Raw genomic sequence first — 23,482 nt, forward strand, 5'->3', positions numbered from 1 at the left:
AGTAGAAACCATATGTTTATATGGTTATTTTTATATTGTCATGCTTGGGTCACAGATTTGCGCAGAAACACAGGAGGTTGTAGAGAGACAGGAACGTTATTCAAACACTGCAAACAAACATTTGTCTCTTTTTCAAAAGTTTAAACTGTGCTCCATGACAAGACAGAGATGACAGTTCTGTCTCACAATTAAAAGAATGCAAACATATCTTCCTCTTCAAAGGAAACAGAGAGGAAAGCAAACAAATCAATAGGGCTGTTTAGCTTTTAAGTATGCGAAGCACCGCCGGTACAAAGCTGTTGAAGGCAGCAGCTCACACCCCCTGCGTCAGGAGCAGGGAGAGAGAGAGAGAGAGAGAGAGAAACAAAGTCAAAAATCAATACGTGCCCTTTGAGCTTTTAAGTATGCGAAGCACCGTGCAGCATACTTAAAAGCTGCACACAGAAGGTAGCAACGTGAAGATAATCTTTCAGCATTTTTAGACGAGCGTCCGTATCGTCTAGGTGTGCGAACAGCCCCCCTGCTCACACCCCCTACGTCAGGATCACAGATAGTCAGCGCAAGAGAGAGAGACAGAAAAGTAAGTTGGGTAGCTTCTCAGCCATCTGCCAATAGCATCCCTTGTATGAAATCAACTGGGCACACCAACTGAGGAAGCATGTACCAGAAATTAAAAGACCCATTGTCCTCAGAAATCCACGAACCAGCAAAAAATCCGCGATATATATTTAAATATGCTTACATATAAAATCCGCGATAAAGTGAAGCCGCGAAAGGCGAAGCGCGATATAGCGAGGGATCACTGTAGTTTTGGGTTGTGGAACAAATCATATGAGTTTCCATTATTTCTTATGGGGAAATTCACTTTGATATACGAGTGCTTTGGACTACGAGCACGTTTCCGGAACGAATTATGCTCGCAAACCGAGGTTCCACTGTATTTCTGAACTTGTTGATTTTCTAAGAGCACTGTTAATATGTTTTGTGGACCTGAGCAGATCAACATTCTTGAGACCTTTACTTTTCTTTATTTTCAGATATTCTATAATAGACACAGTTTGCTGCTCATGTTTTGGCTCATTTTGTATCTCATTATTGTTTGGCTGCTAATTAAGGAAAAAGAAACAAATAGGGGTCTGAAAATGAATTCAAAAGAAGTTAATTAACAGTAAAAACAGGTCATTAATTAAGAAAAAGGTTAGAATGAAAACTTGCAGCCACTGGGGCCCTCCAGGACTGGAGTTTGGGACCCTGAACTAGAGCATTTCTTTTTTATTTTTTTTTATTTTATTGATTTTATTGAAATCACACAACATTCCATACAAATAAATCAATTTTTACAAAAATAAGATCGAAAACAAATCAACCCGCACCCCTGAGAAAGAGAGCTAAGTCAGCAGAGTAAAACTTAAAGCTAGTAAAAATAAGTAAATAGATGAATTAATAAGTGAATAAAGATAAATGGAGAAGAAAAAAAAGGGGAGAGAATGTGCTTCCTCAGTGCTGTAAAAGCTTATTCTAAAATATTATTGATCAGATCCTGCCAGGTTTTGAAAAAGTTCTGCACAGATCCTTTAAGTGAGAATTTGATTTTTTCCAGTTTCAAATAATATATAACATCAGTTACCCACTGACTTAAAAGAGGAGAGTTAGGATTCTTCCAGTTGAGTAAGATAAGTTTACGTGCCAATAGTGTAGTGAATGCAATCACAGTTTGTTTGTTCTTCTCCACTTTAAGCCCATCTGGAAGAACACCAAACACAGCTGTTAGTGGATTAGGAGGGATTGGGACACCAAGGCTGTCTGATAGGCATTTAAAGATTTTGGTCCAAAATGATGTTAATTTGGTGCAGGTCCAGAGCATATGGCCCAGTGAGGCTGGAACTTGATTGTAACGTTCGCAGGTTGGATCTTGCTCTGGAAACATTTTGAACAATTTTAAGCGAGACAGATGTGCTCAATATATAATTTTGAGTTGAATAATTGTATCCTTTGTGTATATGGAGCTCGAGTGGATGCTCTGCATTGCTACCTGGCACTCCTTTTCTGATATATTGAGTGAGAGATCTTTTTCCCATTGTCCTCTTGGATCTTTGAAAGGGAGGGACTGTAAAATGTTTTTTTATATTGCAGAAATGTTGTCTGAGCCCTCAAGACTGATCAGTATTGTTTCCGGCATAGAGGGAGGTGGGAGGTGAGGAAAATTGGGCAGGTTCTATTTAACAAAGATTCTGATTTGAAGGTAGTGAAAGAAATTTGTTGCTGGAAAGTTAAATTTGGAGTGTAATTGTTCTTAGGATGCAAAGACGTTGTCTATGTACAGATTTCTAATTGATTTAATCCCAAATGTTTTCCAGATGTTAAAAACTGCATATGTTTGAGAGGGTGGAAAAAGGTGGTTCTCGTGCAGAGGTGCCATAGATAAAAGCGTCTTTATCTTAAAATTCTTCCTACATTGGTTCCATATTCTGAGTGAGTGAAGCACAATTGGGTTATTAGTATATTTGCAATAACTTGCATTTATTGGGGCACAAAGCAAGGAATACAAAGAAGTACTGCAGGATTTTATTTCTATTGCGGACCAAGCCTGTGTATGTTCATCTATTCGTGTCCATGTCCAGGTTTTTATAGCTTGTATGTTTGCTGCCCAGTAATAAAATTGAAAGTTAGGTAGAGCCATGCCGCCTTCTGCTTTAGGTCTTTTTAGGGTCGCTGTTTGCATATGTGGATGATTTGAACTCCAAATAAATGAGGTTATGGTTGAATCTAATTTCCAATTTCTTACTAGAGCATTTCTAAAGTGAAAAACAAATACTCCAGAAGTGAAAAGAATTGCACTTACGCTGATAATTATTAAAATAATTGATTAATTATAAAAAATGCAAACAAACAAATGACTGCAGTGAAACCCAGTATGATGAACTTCATCATAAACACAGCCAGATATGCTTTGAGAAATTTTCTGCAACACAGGGACGTGTGCAATTGTGGATATGAAAACAGTCATGCATGGCTCTGAAAATGGAGTCTGATATAATAAACCAGAGATGTCAGTGTCCACTATTGAAGGCTTAGATAATCTTTTCATCATAATTGGGAAAGTCACATAGCTTACTATCATGAATGTGATTTCTTCTCTAATGTATATTTAGGAGAAGTTTCTACACATTTTGCAGAAAATGTAATATCTTGCTTTGCTGCATTCAAACCAGTAATGCTTAGAAAACCATTGCAAGATAAAATATGATACTTTTCAATTAATAAAATTGTTTAAAATTGTTTAGAGATTGGTTGGGTGTGTTCATTGTCCTTCCACCTCTAAAAGATCTGAGAGCTGGGCCAATTCTTTCTTACACGCCATTTCTTGAGATTGTGTCTGAAGTCTGCAGGGGACAAGTTAACAGCTTTTAATCGTCACCTTAGGAGAGACATTAGGGTTTTGCTCTTTAAATCTTCTTGCTAACATGTTTGATAAGCTGAACATTCTTCACCTTACGGTATCAGGAATTGCTATGGTAGCATCTACTGTATGCTGCAGCTGCTGATGAATTGTGAAGGAATTTTAGGAAGCAGGAGGTCATAAGACACCAATCTGATTACTTCACCTTAATTGCAAAATTAAATATCATTTACCAATAGGATATCAGAAATCTCTCAACACTGACAGCAACATTTAATAAAGTGCAGATGTACAATAATTCTTTCATGAGGTGGACTCAGAGTTCAGCCCTGGTTGACAACATCAAAATTTAAGAAGCTAAAGATAAATCAATCAGCCACTCTTAGCTATTAACAATCACACACCAATATAGAGTGTTTTAAAAGGTAAAGATTATCATAAAGGAAAAATAATTGCTAATAAATAAAAGCAGATTGCCATAAAAGATGTACAGTAATACAAGTCAGGATTCCATTTCACACATGAGCAGATGGCTGGCTTATATGTGGGAAAAGAATAATGTACTTAATATGTCAACAGAGCTCTCTGAAACGTGGAAGTGAGATATGTGAAATTAAATGATTCTCTTTCTATTTTTACTGCAGAAAATCTGGTAGGCAGAAATGATTTACTAGATTTGCTGGCTCTGCAAAAAACAAAGCATTACACATCTCAGTTATCTACTGTAGCAGTAATCCTGTGTCCCACAAGTCTAATACATAAGATGCTTTGATCTTTCAAATGAGTGTTCAATTAAATTTACTTTTCATATGAAAAGGAGTTCTTCTGCTCATATGCCGCTTTTATATTTGGATGCCTAACATATGCTAGTGTATAATTCCTAAACTTTGAGTCAAACAGCACGGCTCTCAGCTGATCAAAGATATTTCCCCTAATGATTAATCTCAGGTTTCTAATGAACTGTGTCATTTTTACTGTTTTCACTTTGTAGATCTTGTGATTGGCAAGATGACGTGTTTTATTTATAGCAGTAATTGCATAGTGGGCACCTCAGGTTTGTGTAACATCATGGCTTTATGATATTTAAGTGGACAACACTATCCAAAAATATTTAAATTGTTTCTTTCTTATCCCAAGGTGATCCTTGTGTAAGGACTCATTTGGTCCAGTTATGAAATCATCAGATTTGCCCTAATATCTTATTAGGGACATGTATGCATTTTTTTAATATTTAAAATTTTATTTGAAAATTTATCTTGCAGTAGAGGGATGTACAAGACTGCCTATTTTATAGCCCACCTACTCTATAAAGGTGTAATTCCATTCCTGCCCAGAACTAACCTAAGCCTTCTCATATACTACAAGTATGACTGATTTTCATTTTGTCATTTTTAATGACGTTAACATTGCCATTGTTGACTTTTCAGCATTGGTGATGTACATTTTAGCTACTTCTTCTAACATCCAGCTTCACAATAATCTGGATATAGCTTTTCCCATAAGTTTTTCTACTCTCTGCATCCTAACTGGCTACTATATTTCACACATGTGCCTAAAACAATAAAGGCAGTTTATTCACATCGGATCTATTACATTTTCACAAAACGTTCAGTCACAGGAGTCATAGTCTATCTTTTCAGAGCAACTGGCATCCAAGGTGTGGAAGGTAATGCCCTACCAAAGTGCTGTAGTATCCAGCCATGAGATTAATGTGATGGGGCATTCAGTTCTTTTCAGAAAACAAAATCACGAAACAGTGAAAACCATTGTTTCTTTTCTCAACAACAGTACCCCCAGCTACAGAAATGATGAAACAATTCCTCTACAGATATTAATTAATTTCAGTTGTTAAAGCCTAAATATTAAAAAAAGAATGTGTTTTGTAAATATAAAAAAAAACAAAAGCAAAGTTTATGAAGTATGAAAAGAAAGAACTTTGTGCTACTCACCCCACCCTTAAATAAAAGGCTTTGTCTTTTAAACCAGTCATCAAGGATTAGCATTTATTCCTTTAACAAATCAAAGTTGCAGAATATATTTTTTGTTATTTCCAACATATACAGTGGGTGCGGAAAGTATTCAGACCCCCTTCAATTTTTCACTCTTTGTCATATTGCAGCCATTTGCTAAAATCATTTAAATTAATTTTTTCCCTCATTAATGTACACACAGCACCCCATATTGACAGACAAAAAAAAGAATTTTTGAAATTGTTGCAGATTTATTAAAAAAGAAAAACTGAAATATCACATGGTCTTAAGTATTCAGACCCTTTGCTGTGACACTCATATATTTAACTCAGGTGCTTTCCATTTCTTCTGATCATCCTTGAGATCACCTTCATTTGAGTCCAGCTGTGTTTGATTATACTGATTGGACTTGATTAGGAAAGCCACACACCTGTCTATATAAGACCTTACAGCTCACAATGTATGTCAGAGCAAATGAGAATCATGAGGTCAAATTAACTGCCTGAAGAACTCAGAGACAGAATTGTGGCAAGGCACAGACCTGGCCAAGGTTACAAAAAAATTTCTGCTGCACTTAAGGTTTCCACAAAAGCAGAGTGGCCTCCATAATCCTTAAATGGAAGACGTTTGGGACGACCAGAACCCTTCCTAGAGCTGGCCGTCCGGCCAAGCTAAGCTACTGGGGGAGAAGAGCCTTGGTGAGAGAGGTAAAGAAGAACCCAAAGATCACTTTGGCTGAGCTCCAGAGATGCAGTCAGGAAATGGGAGAAAGTTGTAGAAAGTCAACCATCACTGCAGCCCTCCACCAGTCAGGGCTTTATGGCAGAGTGGCCTGTTGGAAGCCTCTCCTCAGTGCAAGACACATGACAGCCCGCATGGAGTTTGCTAAAAGACACCTGAAGGACTCTGAGATGGTGAGAAAAAAGATTCTCTGGTCTGATGAGACCAAGATAGAACTTTTTGGCCTTAATTCTAAGTGGTATGTGTGGAGACAACCAGGCACTGCTCATCACTTGTCCAATATAGTCCCCACAGTGAAGCATGGCGGCGGCAGCATCATGCTGTGGGGGTGTTTTTCAGCTACAGGGACAGGATGACTGGTTGCAATCGAGGGAAAGATGAATGCGGCCAAGTACAGGGATATCCTGGACAAAAACCTTCTCCAGAGTGCTAAGGACCTCAGACTGGGCCGAAGGTTTACCTTCCAACAAGACAATGACCCTAAGCACACAGCTAAAATAACAAAGGAGTGGCTTCACAACAACTCTGTGACTGTTCTTGAATGGCCCAGCCAGAGCCCTGACTTAAACCCAATTGAGCATCTCTGGAGAGACCTAAAAATGGCTGTCCACCAACGTTTACCATCCAACCTGACAGAACTGGAGAGGATCTGCAAGGAGGAATGGCAGAGGATCCCCAAATCCAGGTGTGAAAAACTTGTTGCATCTTTCCCAAGAAGACTCATGGTTGTATTAGCTCAAAAGGGTGCTTCTACTAAATACTGAGCAAAGGGTCTGAATACTTAGGACCATGTGATATTTCAGTTTTTCTTTTTTAATAAATCTGCAACAATTTAAAAAATTCTTTTTTTTGTCTGTCAATATGGGGTGCTGTGTGTACATTAATGAGGGAAAAAATTAAATGATTTTAGCAAATGGCTGCAATGTACATCATTGTTAGCAGAAAATACTAAATAAAGAAGAGTCTTGAGCCATCATTATTTATAAAATTCAATCATAGTCATCCTTTATTTGCTCCTATAAGTGGAGCCCCCCATGTGGCTTCTTCAAAGCATCACGGCAGACTGAAGACTCTAACAGAAAAGCTTCCTTTTATCATTTAGGTTCTGTTATATAACACATTTGAATATATTTTAAGTTTCACCAGTCAGCATTAGGTAAATGGTATACACCAGAAACACACCTCTGAATTAAGTATTATGTAAAGTCCCAAACATGTTTAACATATTAAAAATTCTAGATATAACAAATAAGACAAAACACAACGTAAAGAGCTTTTTTTGGAGCTTCTTGTCTGTAGGTTGAAAAGAACGGGATGTAAATAACAGCGGTGCCTCTTGACCCGGGGTGGTATTATCAACAAAGCCATTAGAATACCTTCTAGTCGCACACGCGTGACAAGGTTTTATCTCAAAATGGCCTTGTTTTAAAGACCATTTTTATTAATATTTTTTTAATGAATGGGTTAATTTCTAGAAGGCTCTTCTAACACCACCAGTACGTATAACAAAAAGCCACTTTTCATCATGGTTTCATCACATGTCAATCAAGACAACGAGCAACCTGGTGATCCTATTCCTATTGGTTAATTATTTGATATCAATTGCTTTTCCCTGTAATTTTGTAGGCTTGCAGGCTACCAAAGATCTTTAGTGCTACTAGCATTCCTACTAGTAAAGACATGGAGGCAGTTAACAATCGGAATCGCCAGCTTTGCAGTCAAAATAGAGATCATTTAACACATGATGATAATTTGAGATAAACTGACAATATACTGGAAATCCTGAGATAGACAAGTGATCTTAAAACTGTTGATTCTGATAAGAAAACTGTTAGTAATTTAAGACTGATTGAGCACCATGTCCACACAGAAGATGACTGTGAATAAATCAAATAGGCAAGCATTTTATGTTGAATATCCAAGGCTGGAAATACAAGGTGACATTTTTCCACATGACCTTTTGTGTGGATACAGTGCTCAATTGATCTTTAACTACTGAAAACCTCTTTATCGTTGTCAATGTTTTGAAGAGCACTTATCTGTCTGAGCGTTCTCAATATATCATCACAGACAAACTGTTCTTCAGACAGAAGGGGCTGAATGTTTAAATGATGGTGACACGTTAGACAAGGACAGGGAGTCCCTGCATTGCACAAACCGAAAGAATTTTCCAAAAGGCAGGTGGAGACTTTTTTAGAGAAGCTAAAAGCATCAGTGTGCAAGTAAGGCGTTTTTCTTGGTAGATCATCAAGACAGAGAGAGAGAGAAAGTGAGAATGGCTGATCAGAGATTCTGGTAGCATTACATTACGAAGCAGGAACAACACGAGACTAGTAATGTCTTGTCTTTGTTCATGTTTTTTTTGTTACATGAGGCATTTCCTGCAGGAAAGTGTAACTAGGTTGTTAATCTTCTAGTGCAATTTATTATTGTCTCATGAACTTGTTATTGGTACAGCTACTGTATAAATAAAATTAGCTCTACATATTTCGTCTGCGAAACAAACTATTTCTGCTGTTTCTGCCTCACTGGTTTTGCCAGTTTGAATAAGAAAGGTGATGTTAAAGCTGTTTGGTAGCCTACCACCTACAATCAGGAAAAAGTCTCTAGGACAGACTGGCATTATCCATTTTACCAGGCTGGAAACAGTGTCCTGGCTTAGCAAACCATTGCCAGTCACTTCAATCACTAACTAAAAGTCTCAGTTTGCCTGACTGGGCCTTCCTTTGGAATATAGCATCTGAAGCCTTATCTGAACAGATGATTGATTCCAGACCATGTAACAGCCAGAAATGGCTCTCTTTAAGGTGCAAAATGGACTCAAGTTCTGAACAAAGAAGCATAAATCCAGGATGAGTAACACTGATGGACATAAAATTGCACCAGTGGTCAACCAAGAGCGCAGGCTTATATGCCCCCAAGAAGTCAATGACATGACCTCTGTTCCTCTCTATAAAAACCCTACAAACACCATAATTAATTGCTCTGCTCTCACTATGCTATAGCTTGACCTGGCCATTACTTGCCTGGCCATAGCCAGAACTCATAGCTGATAACATGTGGCCGCAACAGAGGTCGAAGCAAACCCTTTACTCCAGATGGCAGCCATACTGGACTGAAAAGGTGGAATACTCGTCTGTATTGGAGTTTGGACAAGGTTGCCATTAGTCCAACTTTGCTGAGGAACAGCAAGGACAGGAGCAAGACAGAGAGACTGTAAGTAAACCACATATTCACCTTGCTAACAACTGTCACTGACTGATCACTGGTTGACTTAGCAGATGTAACTTTGCTAGCATCTGAGGACAATATGCATAAAACCCTCAAAGAGAAGATTGCAGTACCGCCTACATCCAGAAAGTGCAACCAAAGACAATGAAGGAGACCTCCTGAACAAGGAAAAGAAAATGTACTGAAAAATCCTTCTATGTGTCTGGAGAAAGCCGACCAGAAGATAAATTAAGCATTGCTCACCTCCAACCATAAGTATATTTTGATTCCAAGAACTATTGACTGCAATTTAATAGAATTGGACAAAGCCAACTAATGTAATATGATATTGGTATTAATTGTAACTAAAGATAATAATCTTATGAAGGATAAGTTCTGGCTATTAATATTATTAAGTTTCTCACCCTAAATCCAAAAGAAAAGGGCAGAGCAGCACCTCACAAACTGAGATAGAGAACTCATTGTGTTAGGGAGGTGGTCTATGAGCCAGGGTGAATGCTATATATTTTGGTGGGCGGCCGGGTTCCATGCCTGGCCAGGATGGCCCTGCTGCATATGTTCCAGGGGAGCAACTATGGGCAGCTCGATACCTCCCCCGGGAAGCTTGGTGGCAGCCTTTCTGGCTGGCGGTGATGCTTCAACCTCACGCAGGGCTCCATGGGAGATGGAGTCCTCAACAGCCCAATTGGGAACTGGGGTGGCCGCCAGGGGGTGAAGCAGGGATTCTACAGCCCAGCTGGACAACTCTTCAACCCCAAGTGCAATTGGACCCAGGTGGTCATGCACCTGGAACACTTCCGGGTGGGCTATAAAAAGAACCGGCAACCACCATTCTGGGTCAGAATTTGGAGGAAGAGGATGAGGTTGCCTGGGAGGAGTGATGGTGCCAGAGGAAGGATTGTGTTGTGTGGAGTTAAGTGCTTTTAGGACTGTGTATTGCCTGTGGGGTTCATGGGGAAGACGTACCCCATAGGTGAAGAAAAATAAAAGTCCTTTGTGTTTTACACGTGCCTCAGTGTGAGTCTGTGTCGGGTCGGGTGCAATATAGCGCCTTTATCACAATATATATACATTTATTTGAATATATCCATCTTCTGTTATCCTCCTTATGTTATAAATAAAATGTATTATTTTGCTTATTTCAACAAGTGTGTCTGGGTTATTTGTGAAAGCCAATCTTTGGCCACATTTCAAATCACAACAGAGAAAGTGAAAGTGTTAATGTAGATTTTCACCGATGTATGAACCTTGTTCATAAATTGTATAGATCTCTTCATATTTCTGGCATCCTGGCCAGAACGTGAAACAGAGATCCTACACCCCATTACCTGCATTAATTTGCTGTACTGGGTTGGGTGTGTTATTGATTTTTTACAAATCATTGACAGAAAATAACTAACCAAGAGGAATAGGGGGGTGGCACAGTGGGTAGCACTGCTGCCTCACAGTTAGGAGACCCGGGTTCACTTCCCGGGTCCTCCCTGTGTGGAGTTTGCATGTCCTCCCTGTGTCTGCGTGGGTTTCCTCCCACAGTCCAAAGACATGCAGATTAGGTGCATTGGCGATCCTAAATTGTCCCTAGTGTGTGCTTGGTGTGTGTGTATGCCCTGCGGTGGGCTGGTGCCCTGCCCGGGGTTTGTTTCCTGCCTTGCGCCATGTGTTGGCTGGGATTGGCTCCAGCAGACCCCTGTGACCCTGTAGTTAGGATATAGTGGCTTGGATGATGGATGGATGGAAGAGGAATAGGTTTAGCATATTGTTTTGTTTGACAAGTGATGAAACCATCATAAATGATGCATTCTGAAATAAATAAAGCAGGAATTAAAAAGGTCATTCCAAAATGCAAAGTTTGGACAAGTCACTATTGTTAAATAAAAAATGTATTTAAAAATAAAGCCATTTTTAAATAAAATCTACAATAATTCACTGTAACATAAGTACATTATTGAAACAAATAAAATGGTAACATTGTATTTCATAATACAGGTGGAATCCCGTTTTAATGAAATTCATGGGACCAAAACGATATTTCATTACAAGAGAAATTTTGTCACAATGAATATGGGGAAAATACATATACTGTTGTGATTGAGGTCACCAAAATTTGCCATCTCTACGGCAGGGGCACAAGTACAGCTCCATAGCTGCTCTGCTGCATCTGGTGAACAGTAAACCATATCAAAGTAATTGGTTGTCCTCTGCAGGATTAGGCTTACTGTTCTTCTTTGCACTATCCTGGTCTGACACAGCAGTGATTATGAGCTGCTGGTGTTCTTCTAATCTGAAGATGGGAGCTAAAGCAGGATGATTGTGTCAAAGCTCATATTTTGTGTGCTTGAGTGCTGAAATAACAGCTCCTATTTTTTATGAAGTCTTGAGACTGTACCTGTCTTCTGTATACAATAATAAACTATCTGAATTTTCTTTGGGTACCTGGACTCACCTTCCTGTCTCTTTTTCAAATCTGTGAGCCAAGCTTGATGATACCTGTTTAAAAAATAAAACGGCACTTGTTAAACTGCAAAAACTATTTTATTTGAAAGTAAAATGTTAAATATAACTTTTTTATAGGAATACAGGTCTGAATACAGAATGAAAATGAGATGTTAGATGTATCCTTTCTTCATAGAAATATACGTATGAATATAGAATGAAAATGAAACATTAGACTTAACTGTTTTTATAGAAATACACTGCTTGGTGGAGAACCAACTCAGAATTTGCCAATGTGTATGATGTCACACCACTCTCTCACTGAGCCTTGGCGAGACTGCCCGAGACCAGAAGTTTCACAACAGACCGTCACTGTCTTTTGGTCTAAAAGGCAGCCTGTAGCTGAGACTTCGCGAAAGTACAAGTGTGGCAGTAAATATGTTGAATTGCATTATTATCTTTAGTGGTCATTTTTTGTTGGAAAAAAAAAGTTATACTGATATTTACATTTCATTAAAACAAAATCTACTAAACATGATGTTGTATGGACGTTTGTCCAGGCCAACAAAAAGTATTCTTATTCTGAAAATTTCCTTATTTCAGTATCTTCTTCTTCTTTCGGATGCTCCTGTTAGGGGTTGCCACAGCGGATCATCTTTTTCCATATATTTCTGTCCTCTGCATCTTGTTCTGTTACACCCATCACATGAATGTACTCACTCACCACATCCATAAACCTTCTCTTAAGCCTTCCTCTTTTCCTTTTACCTGGCAGCTCTATCCTTAATAACAGGGTTTATTTCACAATGTAATAAGTGGTTGGGCGTCAACATCAACCGGGTTGCCCCTTTTATTTTCGCCTCCAGACAAACTTAAAGTTATGAAAAAATGAAAAGAAAACGTGTCACTCCCCAAAATGTGATTTCTCATAAATAAGGAACAGAAAAATAATTATTTTAAGCATCGCTAAGACACTCCTCTGTCCTGTGGTAGGCTGTGGTATTCATAAGACGCCTTCTCCTGGAACTTCCGTGTTTTATGGTGACTGGACTGGAAGGGGTGGGAACTAGGTGTCCTTACTGGGCGGTTTTCTTGGCACTGTGAGGGAAGAAGAACAAGAAAATAATGTTAGTGGTAGCCCCCATCCCCCTGCCCTCATGTCTGTGGGGTATTGCACACTTACGTGACAATATACATTATACACTGTCTATATTGTATGTACAGGTGTATACTAGTATCCCAAAATCTTTTGTTCTTCAAAGTAATGCATTATTTCTGAGAAGTGTACTATATTACAAAAACACTTTGCTTTTACCACCTTGCTTATCATCATTTCTGTTGCTGTCTAAATAAGTTCACCATATTAAAAATCAACAATTATATTATTTTATTACATCAAAATCTTACAGTAAAAAGCACACTGAAAAGTGTGAGACCCTTTACCAATACTGTTCTTGTCATCTATAAAATAGGGAAATACTTAAATTCACAAATGTATGTGCATAATGTTCAAAATGTTCAGTAGGGTAATCATTTTGTGCCTTATTAGCTGGGCAGAATTTCATTTTTGATGGTTTTCAAAATGATATTGCTGGCTTGAGAGCTGTGAGTGACTAATCATTATCATGTTAATTAACTGCATTACTTTTTTTGCCTGACATGGCAGCAGACTGTCTGCAGAGATCACATGAATTGTACCGTTTGCTGTAGAAACATTGCTACAGGCTTTCTGCAGTATTTTAATAATGTGTTCTAGTCATCATTAAAATTTGATCTGCATTAAACATGTCAGTCATCACAATATTTGAACATTTAAAGTAACATTGAATGTACCGTTGATTTGTTTGGTATCACCCTACTGAATGGACATTCATCAGGCCCACTGCCTACTAGCAAGTACGTTTAGGAGGTTCATAATCACTGATTTGATGACATATAATGTTATGTTAATGGGACATAATATTACGTGTTTGCGCATTTAAAGAGACAGTAAGTGTTTACAAACATGTAAAAGACAGTTTGATACCTGCCTTCAAGTCCCTAGATAAACTTTAGCATATCTCTTAAATAAAGATATAAAGCTTGATTATGGGAAATACTACATAAAATAAAGCATGATAATTGTCATTAATTTCAAGTTTGCTATCAATTTAACTATTATAACAGTACAGACTAATACAAACACAGTACTCACTCAAACTACTTTTGAAGATGAATAGGGGTGACATTGGGAAAAAGGTGTGTAATTTTTGGGAAACCAGCCTCACAAAATCAGTTCCTTTTTTATTATCTCTTTAAAATCCTGTCCCTTAATTTTTTGCTGCTGTACACAGAGCTACACTGTTCACAAATTCAGCCCACAGAGTGTATGGTATGAAATTACATAACATTAGCTAGCTGCTGTGTGGGAAATGTCTGTCAAGTATTATACTACAATATATACATACTCATGCCCACAGACTGAAGATTACAATACACTCCATGTATTTTACACAGTGTGCCAGTGTTTCATCTTTCTTTCCTGGTACGTTTTGCCAACACCTTTCTCTCTTTAAAAAAACAAATTTATGGAAACTCTGAACCATATAGTTAAAAAATAAGGTTGCTTTTCTATTGTATGTTAACTAATATCTAATATCTATATGAATACTTTATTTATTCAACTATACAGTTCATAGCTTTTAAAGAAGTTATTAGACACTCTTTTAACATGTTAGTAGTCATCACTGTGTTATACTGTATATTGATATCTGATCTAAACACTAGCATGGCAAATTGCTCACGTACTGAAGTGACTTTAGCTGCAGATGAAAGTCCCATTTTACTTTATGGTGCCAAGCAGAGTTGTGTTGCGGTGCAGCAGTCTATTAGCAAGTGAAAGTGCTGTGAAGAAGCTGCCTGTTATTACGGTTCTGCCTTTGCCCAGAAACAGCTCCATAAGCTTTATGACCACAGACTCGGAAAGCCGTTGCCCTAGTGTTGTAACTCAAAACACAGTTCTCAACAAGACGTTGCCAGATGTCTGAGATTACAGCAAATCTGTCGTTTCTCACACATTCTGCACGGGTGTCTTTGTTGTCAACACGCAAATGCTGTATGGTAGTCTGATAGCGGACACAGGACATCATATCTTTGATTGCCGGTACAACAAATAGTTCTGAGCAGGCATCAATCACAGCACCAACTGTGGTCATCGCTGCTCTTGTGAAAAGAATGGAGACAAATGCCATAAACTTAGAGATGGAGAGGCAAGTTCATTGTACCATGTGAACATCAATGAGAGAATAAAACTGAAAAATAAAAAAACAAGCGCTAACTTTTACAAGTAGCCAAAATTTACACCGGGTGTTATAGACTCAAATCAAATGTATGCTTTTATATTATAGTAATAATAATAGCAGCTCACTACTCAAAATGTGGAGTGCCCTGCCTTGAACCTGGAACCTTTGTGTTATAATGCAGCAGTTCTTACCTCTGCACCATCCAAGAATGCATATCAACTTCCTGTCAATTGACATTTGAGCTTGGGTTTTTAATTCATTGACAGCAACATGAAAATAGAATTATTTTTTTTCTTTGGTTATTTTCTTGAATAAAAGCAAACATGCTTATTTGATATATGAACTAAATTCTTCACACATAATACACTTCACATCATTATTAGTATAACATGGAAAAAGTTTCTGTTATAGCTATGTTTTCAGCAGTTCCTGTCATCCTACCCTTACACAGATCATTGTAGACACGGAACACACATGAAATATACAGTATGTATTCCAAATAACGATTGTCATAAAAGCCACAAAGAGCCATAGCAAGGTTTGGGGCAGCCACCCGTATATTTGGTTTCCTGGCTGCAAATTGTCGTTTAAATGATAGCACTGCTGTGCACAAAACCGAGTCCAAAACAGAACTGAGGGAATAGGGAAAAGGTGGAGGCTTTTAAAGGGGAAGACAGGAAGTGAGATCAAAGGGGTCAGGCTCATGAAGGTCTACAGCCATAGGTTCGAGCCCGGATGTGACATCACAGGGGCCGGAGCAGGCAAGGTCTTCTTCCATAGGCTTGGTCCCGGAAGAGAGCCAGGTGGAATCTCCTGTGAATGGTCTACAGGAAAGGGAGAAAAAGAGTCAGTGCACTCTGCAACATCCTGGTATGACTCGGAACTGCCCTTACTCAAGCCCTTTAGCTGCCTCCCATGCGCACGTGTGAGACACGTAATATATTATTTACCCTATAAAACTCCATGCACCTCGCTGCCAGATAAAGAGACTTGAACTCTGGGAATTTTGCGATGGACTCAGCTCCATCGGTTGGGGGGATGGGATAGCAGGCTGCTTGCTGCTTGTGCTGATCGACACATTTATAAAACAAAAGAGGCTGATGGAGAGGTGCGAAGGAATTTAAGGTGGCTCAGGATTACAAGTTTTTTCGTAGGCTTAAGGGATTCTAGTGTTAAGATATAATACACTGCTCTTAACTGTCACAAGTTTATGGATAATTTAAAGACAAATTTCATGGTCTTAGCATAATTCTCCATTGTAAAGGATTTTATGACATAGCTAGTTTCTGGCAATTATTTTTTTGGTTTGTGTTTTGATCTTTGGTGTTTTAGTCAGCCGTTTGTATTTGTTATAACCCCATTACCAATTTCAATATCACTCCCTGCCATTGTCACCAGCGAGAATGTGAGCATGAAGGAGGAGAAAGGCCTTCAACTGAAATGCTCAATCATCTTGAGCACACTTGTGCATGTGAAGATTTAAGAAAAAATTGTTTATTTAATAAGAGTTTAGCAATAAATATATGTGTGTGAGATGTTGTGGTTACATAATCTGTCATTTAGATTATTTGACATAAATAATTAGAAATTTTGCTGTGAATGTTTTAATATTTTTTGCTGTTGTTCAGTTTGGGACCCCGTTGAAGCCCATTATATCATTAATTTTGTTATCTCCAGTCTATATGAAAACAAGCAATTGAAATTTGATCTCTGGTCATCACTACAAACAATGTGGAGTGGAGTTAAAGATGCAAAAATTAAAAATTTTGAGTTGAGTATTCCTTTAAACAAGTTAAAATGACCTTTTTTAAAAGGTAAAGGGGCTTTAGAATAAAATCTTTACAATGGAATGTCTTATTAATTCAACTACAAAGCTTGTTTATCATTTTTAGAAAATGTATTTCTTTTATCAAACATTGGCTTACAGGATAGCCCAAGCAAACATTGCTGTTGCTAGATCTGCACTTGTGTCTTCATGTTTATGAATTTAAACTTTGTGATAATTGTCTAGATATTAGTCCAAGTGCTATTGAAAGAACTGTGTGCCATATAAACACCACCTCATGGATTTAAGGAATACTCCGACCAAAAATTACAATTTTTTTTGTATGTTACTTACCCTTGGATTTTGTAACGGTTTCCAATAAAATGTTGAATCTTGTGTTTTCATGCATAATTGAGGGAAAAAGGTTTATGAAATAGCAAAATGCAATAGTGACCTAAGATGTACTATGGCAAACAGTGTGAAAAAACATTAATGAAAAAAGAAAAAAAGTCTCATGATACAGGATAATAATGAATGTCAATTATCCAGTCAAATGCTCAAAACATACAAAATGTGCACTTCACAAACGGGAAACTACAACTTCATGGGAAAGACCTTTTGAATTGAAGACCTGCCTCTCCCCATCATTCATTGGTCAAGTGTCATGTCTTCAATTCAAAAAGTAACTCCCATGATGTTTTAGTTTCCTGTTTTTGATGATTATTCTGGAAATATATACTGTATTTAACTTTATTTTAGAAAAAAAAATTTGCACATTTTGGGCATATAACTGGATAACTGACATATGTATTATGCAACAGGAGTAATATAAGATTTTATTCTTCTCTTGTATGCTTTTCACATTATTTGCTTTTGTGCAGCATTGGCTTCTATTATATCATAAACTCTTTCTTCTCCATTCTGCATGCAAACATGAGATATCCAGGCTAAAAAGGATAAAGCAGCTCTAGGAAAGGTTCAGAGAAGAGTAACTAGGTTGATTCCAGGGCTACAGGGGATGAGTTATGAGGAAAGATTAAAAGAGCTGAGCCTTTTCAGTCTAAGTAAAAGAAGGGAAAGAAGTGACATGATTGAAGTGTTTAAAATTATGAAGGGAATTAGTACAGTGGATGGAGACTGTTATTTTAAAATGAGTTGATCAAGAACACGGGGACACAGAAACCTGTTAAAGGTAAATTTCACACAGGAAGTGTTTCTTCACACAGAGAACTATAGACACTTGGAATAAGTTACCAAGTAGTGTGGTAGACAGTAAGACTTTACTAACTTTCAAAACTAGATGTGCTATTATTTTGGAAGAATTAAGTGGATATGACTGGTGAGCTTGATTGGGCTGAATGGCCTGTTCTCATCTAGATTTTTCTAATGTTCTAAAAAGTATTTCTCAGCGACTACAAACTACACGAGGTAAGAAATATATGAAAAAATATAATTTCTGGGTGGAGTATTCCTTTAAATCAGAAACATAACATCAATATCAAAAACTATTGCAATATTTGCTACTTATTGCTACTTGTGGATTGAAATACTGCTCATTTTTTAGTATAAAATATTTGTGAAATACTTTTAGTTTACTAATGTATTAAAAAGTGAAAATTATTTATTTTTCAATGATTTTTGAGAGCTTTTGGCTGATCTTTTCTTACTTATACAATTATACAGTATACTGTATATAGAATCTTTAGATGCATTACGGCTACTTTCAGGCTAAATGTTGCATATATATTTTGGTAATATTGCAAGTGACACTAACTGCACATACTAATTCTTTTACTGTTGTATATCTATTTTTTTATCATTGTTAAGTGTTTTTCCTTAATTGACTTGTTTCCTATAATTGACTTGTTTCCATAGTGGTTAAATTCTTTATAAAACCGATGGCCTCTCAGGGCTCAGTAGAATTTGGAGACACCAAGGAAACCTCATTCTGCAACATTACAGATGACATTCCTGTGACTGACCACAAAAAAGGTGTGTGATGTACCTATTCAAAAGTAATTTTCTGCCTGTTACATACATTCTTTTTTATTCTGGAAAAGTAAAAAAAACAAAAATAAAAGAATTGAAAATAACTACCCTTGCAATAGTCTGCAGAATTTTGGAAAAAGTGCAATGTTTGCAAGAAAATGTAAAAACCTAAGTAACTGCTAATATGATTTAATATTGTTTTGGGACTCTAGAAAACTAAGTGAAAATAAATTACTGTTTTTATTCAGTGTGTTACAAACTGAGCCATTCTACTGCATAACTGTTTTCTGTAGAACTTGAAACTCTATTCAGTTAATTACAATTCCCCTTATAAAAATTAAAAAAAAAAAACACAGATAGATAGATAGATATTTATTTGTCCCCAAAGGATAAATGTTTACATTAAAGAAAGTAATACAGGTAATACAGGATATCCATCACAGAAGATTATGTTATATCGCCTGACTTTATATCCATTTAGACATGGATAACAAAACCCTGAAATATAAATTATGCAAAATAAATAAATTAATAAATTGCAGCCCCAGGCTCATTTTGTAAATTAATATGCAAGAAGAAAGTGAATAATATAGAAAGTTATTTTGTGGATCACTAATTGAAATGGTTCTCAGCTATTTATCATTGTATCAACTCAAGCTGTCTATTTAGAAAATTTATGAAGAAATAACAACAACTTTGGTCCGAAAGTGTAATGGTACCTTTGTGAATTCGAGTAATACTCCTTGTTGCCACTAAACTCCACTTTAAGGTACCCCACTGACTTATTGTGCTGAAATTTAGTGATGATTTTTGTACTTTCACTTCCAAGAATTCTGATGACCTCCCTGGTCATACGTCTGTTATTTCTGACCAGCTATAGAAGACACAGCAGACCATTCTTAGGATAAAAATAACCCATCCATCCATCCATCCATTTACCAACCCGCTGAATCCGAACACAGGGTCACGGGGGTCTGCCGGAGCCAATCCCAGCCAACACAGGGCACAAGGCAGGGAACCAATCCTGGGCAGGGTGCCAACCCACCGCAGGACACACACAAACACACTCACACACCAAGCACACACTAGGGCCAATTTAGAATCGCCAATCCACCTAGCCTGCATGTCTTTGGAATGTGGGAGGAAACCGGAGCGCCCGGAGGAAACCCACGCAGACACGGGGAGAACATGCAAACTCCACGCAGGGAGGACCCAGGAATCGAACCCAGGTCCCCAGATCTCCCAACTGCGAGGCAGCAGCGCTACCCACTGCGCCACCGTGCCGCCTAAAAATAACCCATATTTTCAAAATATATACCAAACATTATTACAGTATTAAATTTAATGCAAATAAATAAAATGCAGCATAGAATTTGTGACAGTGCTACATATGTATAACTCTCGTTTAATATTTTAAACCTTTTGTTTTGCAAGAATGTACTATTATAATCATGTACTGAAGACAAACGTTAACTGGAATGAGAATGTACATTTTCTAAAATGGTTTGCATTTATATTGAGCTTTCCAAGTAAAATGTCCATAATTTATCCTGTTTCACCTGCCTGCCATATTGGAACTTCAAAACATTGTTTTCAGTTTTTTACAGAATAAGCTCAGAGAACTCTTTACTTGAAATACAACTGGAAAAATTGCAATCCTGGCTTCCAGTATGCTATGAAAGATGGAATGCGAGTCTTGGAAACTCAATTTGCCGACATCTTGGATACTTAAGGTGAGTAATGAGAAAAACAAATTAAGATGCCACTGTCTCCACTTCACATCCATTCTTCTTCTAAATGTATGTTTCTTTTTCTATAATGTATTGTTCTATCTGCCAGAAGCAGATAAAAGGCTTAGAGTGTATTAAAGGACTCTTTTGCGTAAAAGGAGATTAATTAAATGACAGGCATAGCTAGTTAAGATTTTGCATCAGCAATGCAATGCTGTGGATTCTTTTATATGAATTTGAAGTAAGCACCCCTGATATGGCATAATTTATCAAAATGTTAAATACAGTAGACCATTACGTTACAGTCCTGTAGTACATTTTACAAATGATCATTTTCTTTACTCTTCATAATTAATTGAATGGAATTTTCCTATTCATCTTAGTTTTATAAAATATTCCTTTCAGTGAATAAAACCATTCATACATTTTTAAATCTAAATAAGACAGCGATCAGCCTCACATACACAGCCACAATCATTAACACTGGGCCAGTGTACTGCTGCAAATGAACTTAACACATATATTTTTATGAAGTGAGGAAACGGGATTATGTAGAATGAACAAAGGGAGAATGTTCAAACTGAAACTGACAATATTCAAATCCCAACTTCTAGATCTGTAAGGCAGGAGCACTACCAATTTCATTATTGTACATTTAAGGCTGGCATTAAAAATATGAAGTCTATTAAGTACTCATCATGTCAAAATATATTTTAAGCATTTTAAATAAGATTAGTATTCATGCAAAAAGGACTATTTTAGCCTGTGACATCAGTGTTACTTGAATATATCTACAGTAAGTAAGTGGGAAGAAATGTGAGTAAATGGAAAACTCTCATGGACACAAAGAAAACATGCACATTTCTAAAAAAAAGGTTCATGCTGAGGTCTCTGTAGCTGTGAGAGATTTGTTTTTTAATCTGACAAAAATCTAAAATGTAACTGAAAATGAAGAGGCAGTTATTATATATCAAGTTATGCATTTTTTTTCTGAAATAAAAGAACTAATGTCACTAAAATTAGAAAATTGGTATCTTTTAATTAGAACGATCAGGTAAATGCATCAGGGTATTTTAACACTCCAAGTCTGATTCCTTAATACCTGAAGTATTGTAAGTTGTCACCCATCATCGTCACAGACAGAAGTACATTGATGTAGAGGTTAAGACTTTGGACTTAAAACCATGAGATTTGTGGGTTCAAATCCTGCTACTGACACTGTGTGACTATCAAGTCAAGTTGGGGAGCATGCACTGGTACAGTGCATTGCCGCACCCACTACATGACGAAACAACTCAGGATCCCGGTTGGCAACTCTCCCAGGCAGACACGCGGTCCAGTCCCACCCTCTGGAAATAACCCTCTATCTGCTGCAGTCAGGTGTTATGTGGGTGATCCCTTGGCCTGGTCCAGCCACTCGAGTCCCCAACAATGAGGATCGGGGAAACGCGCCACATGGTCGTAGTGCCGTAACTGACGCTCTCTCACAATACAGGTAATGTGCCTCATTTGGGACTCCATGAGCAACCACTCATTTGACACAAAGTCAAACAAATGGTACCCAAGAATTTTCCAGAGAGACACAGTACCAAAGGAAGTCTAGTCTTTGTATCAGGTCACTAGATAGCGTCCATGTCTCACAACCATATAACACACCATCTATGCTTCTGTGACTATGATTACCGTATATACTCATGTATAAATCGGATCTTGAAATCCAAAAAATTGTTGAAAAATGCAAAACTTAAATTTTTTTTTACATCTTCTTGCCTCCTCCAATCTCGCATCAGTTTCTCAGACACCATGGAATTTTGTTGCAGCAGCGCAGTTACCAATTTCTTTTGCCACATCAATGACTTTTAATTTAAAACCAGCTTCATATTTTCTTCTGATTGAATGCTCCATTGTAGATAAGAGATGCACTTACAATAAAGGTGTATAAGGGTGTAAGATACAAAAAACGCAAAACAGTGCAAACGTCGCTTCAGAATAGTTCGGGTATTACTGTGTGGTCATGTAGGCACAATGCATAGAAAAAAAAGACAATGTGCTTCATGGTCACTCTCTCAGGTGTACGTTAGCATATCATAATCTCTTGGACCAGTAGTGTGAGTTTTCCACATTTGACTTATATGAAAAACATTATAAAATACCAGAAATTTTACACTAAAATCAAGCCCCGATTTATCTGCTGGAGAACTTAAACGCGAGCATATGCAGTAAGTCTCTTGACCTGCCTGTGCTCTAATTGGAAAACCACAAAAGAAATGTAACCAATTGTATCATAAATGTTGTAAGTCTCTTTGGTAAAAGGCATCACCTAAATAAGTAAATGACCCCAGGGAGAGGAAGATGGCTCCTTTCTTGAGAGAGGGTAAGACAAATAAATGTTAAACCCTACAGCCATTCATTCATTATTTGAATTCAGTAAACCATTTCTAAATGCCTTCTGGAATCTGCATGACCAATGAAATATATAATTAAAATGTATCATCCTACACAATTTTATAAAGTTTAGAAAATTTAGAAAAAAACATAAGGAAATGTAAGAAAAGTGACTTATTACAATACATCTGAACAGATCTTTTTCTGTGAAAAAATGCCTGTGCTGTTGTGAATTTTTAATGTTACTGAGTCCACCGTGCTGTAATTAATTGATGTTATTTTTGTTTCATAGAAAATAATTGTGGTGTTCTGTATAATGTAATCATTTCAATCAGTCAGTAACTGAAAGAAAAGAACAAAAAAAACAATGTGAAGTAAGCAAACAACAACAAATACTGAACAAAGTCTGAAAAAGGAAAGAACATATACATTTCCTGCCCAATCTTGCTCTAAAAATGTTGTGTTATTGATTCTACTCAAAGGACATTTACTCTGAAACTATTAACTTCAAAGAATATGCAAGAATCCCAAATATCCTAAAATCACCTGGATATACT

At 37.3% G+C, this 23,482-nt stretch overlaps 1 protein-coding gene across 1 annotated transcript in view; it reads left to right on the forward strand.

Annotated features, from left to right (window-relative positions):
* LOC114657662 (transmembrane protease serine 5) overlaps positions 1-23,482 on the forward strand; it is a 117,421-nt gene that overhangs the window by 29,353 nt on the left and 64,586 nt on the right. Inside the window, 2 exon segments of the mRNA XM_051932279.1 lie at positions 18,697-18,813; positions 20,408-20,543. Of these exon segments, the coding sequence (XP_051788239.1) occupies positions 18,697-18,813; positions 20,408-20,543 (253 nt within the window).

Source organism: Erpetoichthys calabaricus, chromosome 9, assembly GCF_900747795.2.
Source record: "Erpetoichthys calabaricus chromosome 9, fErpCal1.3, whole genome shotgun sequence".
Lineage (NCBI taxonomy): Eukaryota > Metazoa > Chordata > Cladistia > Polypteriformes > Polypteridae > Erpetoichthys > Erpetoichthys calabaricus.